The 6787-nt window shown below is 36.4% G+C and overlaps 1 protein-coding gene across 1 annotated transcript in view; it reads left to right on the forward strand.

Moving 5' to 3' along the window:
- The window catches only part of LOC119607329 (apoptosis-resistant E3 ubiquitin protein ligase 1), a 51962-nt gene that overhangs the window by 41688 nt on the left and 3487 nt on the right, over window positions 1-6787 (forward strand). The window contains 6 exon segments of the mRNA XM_037961193.1: window positions 4372-5321; window positions 5383-5581; window positions 5638-5774; window positions 5837-6272; window positions 6330-6619; window positions 6683-6787. The exon segment at window positions 6683-6787 is cut by the window's right edge and continues 219 nt beyond it. Of these exon segments, the coding sequence (XP_037817121.1) occupies window positions 4372-5321; window positions 5383-5581; window positions 5638-5774; window positions 5837-6272; window positions 6330-6619; window positions 6683-6787 (2117 nt within the window).

A 6787-nucleotide genomic window follows, 5' to 3' on the forward strand; every position in this document is an offset into this window, starting at 1 on the left:
CATACATATGTATGTATGTGTCATTTTTATAACTACTCTCTATGACTACATTGTTAGCCGCCAACCTTGGTTCTAACATTTACACTGATTGGATTTTTTACTTTATAGTACCTACATACGTAGTGTTATAAAAACAAACTAATAACAACAACATTAAAATGAAACTGACATTTCATTTCGTTGTTATTTTAACTGCCATTTTTCCACTACTTCATAGACGACGACACTTAGCGATATGAAATCATCATCATCATTATCGTCATCATAGTCACGAAAATTAAACTGGAGAAAAATTAAAAATACAACACCTACACAGAGGAACTTTAAGGCATATCTCGGCAGTATTGGAAGATATGCAGACGAACTAGTGATTTGATGACGGTACTTAATGTTTCATTCCCACGACAGTTGGATTTGCTGTCCGGAAGGACGTGATTTTTCCAATCGGTCAGAGATTGTCAACTCAGCAACAGCTAAAGTTTTTTTCCCTGGGGAAGAACATCCAGTCACAGAGAATCTGTTACAACAATTGATGATTTAGGATCACTACAGGTTACTTAGTAAAGTAAATTAGTTTTTAAATGAGTTTTAAAACGTTTTAAACTGACTACTGTGTACATTACTGGGAGGCACAAAAGTGACTCTAAGCTAGATTATACAAAAGTGACTCTAATATAGATTATTTTGAAAGCATTAAATTCCTAAATGACTTATCCCGGTAACAAATAGAACTCTTCCGAATAACAATACACGGTCCAAAAGGGTTGCCTTTACTACCTACGAAAACTAATGGAACATGCAATCCATACGTAAACACCCGCATATATTAAAAACGTATAATGGAAGTCTATCATAAAAAGGAAAAATCAACATTCAAATCCTTTCTCTATACTACAATGTTATTGTAATTGAAATAAAAACAACAAAACACGTAACTTTATAATTTGTAAGAAGTTTTTTTTACTTAAAGTTCATAACGCTACTTTTTTGCGTCTCTTTGTTTTTGTCCCCTTCGTTTTACCTAATAGTTAATAGTAGTATTTAACTATAAATAGCACTACTACTACACCATTTCATTCATTATAATTGGGAATCTTCTGTTTGAATTTCAAAAACCAGATCTGTCAAGGAGTTAAAATAATACATAAATTTTACCAAAAAATTTTATATATTTTGGAACACATTGATCATAGACCCAAAAAACTATAATCTGGTTCCTTGTTAGATTCCACGACGATTTTGTCTTGTTCGTCCATCTGTCTATTGTAGACACGATAGAGCCTAAACAAAAGGACCGAACATTTTCCACTGATAAGCATGGTTTGACAAATCGGTTCTCGATTTCACCTAGCCCCCATACAAGTGGCCCTCCGGAATATAGTTATTAGTATTACTATTTCCTTTAGAATCTGGTAAGATCGTAATTCCATAACAAATTGATTTCATTTAGATCATTAAGTTAGTTGTCTACGACTTCCTTCCATTAAATTGCAGTTTTGGTAATGTCTTGGTCAGCTTTCCTTAATGTATAGCCAATCTATTGTCATTTTCCACTTAGGTTATCTTCTTTGATCGAAATTTGGCTCGTTTTCTCCCATAGTCTTTGGTTTGAAATAGTTTCAAGCGAAAATATTCTCAAGATTCTCCACAGGCAGAGCTTCACAAAGACCTGGACTGCGTTCATATTCTTTATAACAGCATTTCATAACTCACACCCCTATCAAAGTGTTAACTTAACAAATGAGTAGAATATATTGATCTTGGACTTGAACTATATAAATATTGAACGTGATGGAGACGCCAAAAGGATTAATTAGCAGACAGCGAAGGTAACAGCAGGTCATCGCTTTCCAGTCTAGTGTTATAGATAAAGAAAGCAGACATAAATATATCCTTTGTCTTTACGATGTTGATTATAAGATCTTCTTTTGCCGCCTCTGCCTGTAACGCCTTAAGTTTCCCCATAATGAGGAGACAAATTTCACCTACATATTCAAGATCTTTTAGGCGTCTGTTTAAGGCACCAGATATCTACCTCGTAACAGAACTTCATCTAATACATAGGAGAGAGAATTCATCCTTTTTTATGTCTGCTTTGACATCGTTGGTCTAGCTGACACACCCATTGAAAGCTTAGGGAGCTTTTACAATACTGATACTTTCATCCGTGGTTCCTTTACAGCCTAGTGCAATCCATCTAGAACACATTTAAAACAGCCATAAATATATCGATTATTCAGCAAACATGATACACCTATCAACTATACAGCTATCGGGCCTGTTTTGCGCTCCTTTTCATAGAAAAAAGTAAAAAAAAGTATATAGTGAAATATGAGAAGAGTTATCGCCCGCTTCCTCGTCATAGTTCCCTAAAATGTTCCAATCATTGTTCCAGTAGGATGCAATATCTTTGCCATTGTTAGTTTCACTCCCTCAATCTTCCTTCCCTTTATAGAAAGTTCATTGGATTACCGATTATACCCAAGTGACCTGGTAACCATATAATTTAGAGCTTATCACTGAAAGCGTATTTAGTTATATCTTTCTTACAGCCCAGTAGAGATTTAATTGCCTTCAGAACTGTAATTAGGAAGACTGTAGTATATATCAGTTTCAGAGTTTTCAATGCAGATTCCTAGACCCATTTTATTTCTCAGTTTAGAGTCATGCATAACAACAGATTACAACAAGAATTTGCTATCTGGAACCAATGTCTCACAGATTCCGAAAATTCCATAGAAGTACAATAGCTTCCTTCCCTTTATAGAGAGTACATTCGATTACCGATTATACCCGAGTGATTTGGTACCCATTTAATTTAGAGCTTACCACTGAAAGCTTATTTATTTATGTCTTTCTTACAGCCCAATAGAGATTTAATTGCCTTCAGTATTAGATAGTCTTGTAATTAGGAAGTCTTTAGAAAATATCAGTTTCAGAGTTTTCAATGTAGATCCCTAGACCCATTTTGTTTCTCAGTTTAGAGTCATGCATAACAACAGATTACAACAAGAATTTGATATACTGTTCCACTTGTCGACGATCTCCCATCTGGGACCAATGTCTCACAGATTCCGGAAATTCCATAGAAGTACAATAGCTTCCTTCCCTTTATAGAGAGTACATTCAATTACCGATTATACCCGAGTGACCTGGTACCCATTTAATTTAGAGCTTACCACTGAAAGCTTATTTATTTATGTCTTTCTTACATCCCAATAGAGATTTAATTGTCTTCAGGATTAGATAATCTTGTGATTAGGAAATTTTGGAAAATATCAGTTTAAGTGTTTTCAATGTAGGTCCCTAGAACCATTTTATTTCTCAGTTTAGAATCATGCATAACAACAGATTACAGCAAAAGTTTGTTATACTGTTCCACTTGTCCACGATCTCCTATCTGGGACCAATGTCTCACAGATTCCGAAAATTCCACGATATTATAAGCGTAAGTTGGGATTGGCCTCATTACGCTTCGGATATGATACCATTTCGAGCTTATGGTGGTTACATAGCGCCCTACATCGATATGCTTTGTTGATTATATCCTTAATGGGATATTTCCAATTTAATTTTCGATCAAAAAATACGTCAGGTATTCAACTTTGTCGGTTGCTGATATCGCCCTGTCCAAGAACCGGCGTTCAGTATAGGCAGAAACTTATGTATTTCTTGTAAAAAACAGAATCTAAAGATTCAAACATCTTGATTGGGACCGATCGAAAGTCGTGTTTAGTGCCGCCTCGACCTTGAACGATTAAGATCCTTAAGAGACTATTAATTGTGGTTACCCTTTTCTTATAGTTATATCGTTTCGTTCCATTTTATTTAAAAAAGTTTAAATCACAAGTTCAATTGGAAATGGTGTATTTTTTTTTTGTTAAAAACTTCATTGAAAATGTCCTTTTTTCATCGTATAAAGTGTGTAATAAATAATACTGTGATTTCAGTGGCGCTATAAATTACTTTGACTTCTAATTGATTGGCAGTTTTCTAAAGTATTATGTTTTCCTTTTGAGACCATTAACTATACTTTTAGGTAATTTTATTTTTAAGGACTAAGGTAATTATTATCGCCGCTGAAAGTACTTGTAAATATTACTTTGTCGATAATTATGTTACGTTTTCGCAATAATTTTCTTGTTAATTACATTTCCATTTGTGTTTTGGGGGAGAAGCTTTTTGTGGACATTAAACAAACGAAAATCGCAATACACACATTACTTCAAAGGGCCCGTGTATCAAAAAATCCTTAGGATTTATAAAACATTTCCCCGAGATAATATTTAATAAATCTCGAAAGTTAGAAATATTTAATTTTCTCATCGCCAAAAAAACTCACCTATCAATTATTTTTCTTGTATCTTTCAGGCATATCATCTCTCTCAAGTTGTGGCGATCCGGAACGCCTACCAGAACTGCCGCCCGGCGATGAGCAACGCCTACAAAGAGCCGCATTACACTTACAACAGAAACTTATCTTACGCGAATGGCTTAAAGATCATCGTCTTCAACATCACTATCAACGATTACTCAACGTTGAGGTAGCTTCCCTCGAAGATGTCTATTGGTTGGAAGATTCTAGAGCTAGTAAAATATTAGGCAAAGATTGGCAAGTTTGGTCACAGGCCAGACAAAATTTACCAACCTCCAAGGCTCAGCTAGATGCCCTAAAAGCACAACTATGGTCTACCGTAGTGAAATCATCACAACATCAAGATGCCTGGACTTGGGGAGGCATGTTGGTGGTATCGGTTTCTGTGGCGGGCTTAGTGACTCTTGCCGCCATGACCCAACCTTCTTTGGCACCCGAAGCACGTCATTCATTGCTGCAATATGTAACGGGTAAATATCTACTGCCGGCTAACTGTAAGGTACAATGGGACTGGAAAGACCCCGCCGTTGTGGGTGGCACCATGTGCTTTGTGGTGCGTTTCTATCAACGTAATGGCCAGCCTTATCCCATCTGTGATACAGATCAGTTTTTCGTCGAAGTTACCGAGGGAACACGCAAAATGGTTACCATTAGTGAATTGGGCTCACCAACAGATCCGAATAATGCAAATATAGCTAAAGTCAAATTTACCGTACGCACAGCGGGTCAATATAAAATATCGGTAATGATTGGCTCCAGCCATATTGCAGGTTCACCGTTTATAAAAAATTTCATACCGGGCAGTATAGATGCGCGGCGTTCGAGATTTATAAGACCCGCCAGTACGGTGATATGTTGTGCCGGTTCGCCCACATTATTGCATATCGAGCCAAGAGATGAATTTGGCAATGCCTGTCAGTTTGAGGAGAATGAAGATCCGGGAAAGGTTAGTTAAATAAAAATTATAGTTGATCATTTCGTTCAAATGTGATTCCATATATTTCTAGGGTTATCATGTAGAAATCTATGATTTGCATGGCCAGCCCTTGGAAAAGTTACGTAATGCCATTGCCTTTTCCTATGACCGGGTAAATGCTCGCGTAGCCGTCACTGCTTTATTTCCCGAACCCATTTGTCTGCGTGCTGTTATAAGTTACTTGGAACATAAGCTACCCAATGGTGACTTTGATATTATAGTATTAAGCAGTAAGTCCCGAAATTATATATCCCAAAATGTTGATCTCAAATTAATGAAATTCCAGGTAGTGACACCACATTGGTGCATAAAAATATCGCTTCACGTAAACACAACATTTGCTATGAGGCAAAACTCTTAAGTATATTCGGTGTGGCCAAGTCCAAGCCTCGCAAAGTGCTCTGCTATGTGGGACCGAAACAAGTGAGTCTCCTTGGAGTCGCTTTCATATAAAACTTATCGATGTCTTCTGAAAAATCTAAAAGAACTCTTTAATATTTCAGGTTACAATCAAAGAAATGATCTTAAAATTTATACCCAAACGTGTGGCAACATTTCGTCTTTGCCCCTCGACCAAATTCCATTTTCTACCCCAACTACCCACACACGTTCATGGTCCTATTTTCATTATAGACGATGGTGCTCAACCGAAAATAGAATTAGCCTCACGTGATCGTAATATTATAGCGGCCACATTTACTCACTTTTTGCTGAAAAATATTGGAGGTTCGGAAACCTTTAAAGATAAACAGGATTTCTTTTATCATGAAGTAAGGAAATTTCATGCGAATTATTATCACGAGAAGTTGGCTTTAAAAGTGCAAAGAGAGAAAATTTTGGAGAGCAGCATGAAGGCCACGAAAAACTTCTCTGTGTCCGATTGGTGTGGCAATTTTGAGGTGACGTTTCAGGGGGAACAAGGTAAATTTATTCCGATTTCCAAAAAGTATTAGATTTTCTAATATTTCTTCCGTATAGGCATTGATTGGGGCGGCTTGCGCCGTGAATGGTTTGAACTCATATGTAGTGCTTTATTCGATCCTCGTGGTGGTTTATTTTGTAGTTTCCATGATAAACATCAGGCTTTAGTGCATCCCAATCCACATAGACCGCCTCATCTAAAACTAAAGCATTTTGAATTTGCTGGCAAAATAGTGGGCAAATGTTTATATGAAAGTGCCTTAGGTGGTACCTATCGCCAGTTGGTGAGAGCCCGTTTTACCAGATCCTTTCTGGCACAACTTATAGGTTTAAGAGTACATTATAAGGTAAGCTGATTCCCAATTAAAAAGCAAACAATTTTTTAATTTATTTTTCAAAATTCCTTATAGTATTTCGAACAAGATGATCCCGATTTATATCTATCGAAAATCAAATATATATTGGATACCGATTTAGATACTACCGACTCCTTGGAATTATATTTTGTGGAGGAA

The sequence above is a fragment of the Lucilia sericata genome, unplaced genomic scaffold (assembly GCF_015586225.1).
Source record: "Lucilia sericata isolate MDLA Ls3-8-SP2 unplaced genomic scaffold, ASM1558622v1 Contig000687F_arrow, whole genome shotgun sequence".
Lineage (NCBI taxonomy): Eukaryota > Metazoa > Arthropoda > Insecta > Diptera > Calliphoridae > Lucilia > Lucilia sericata.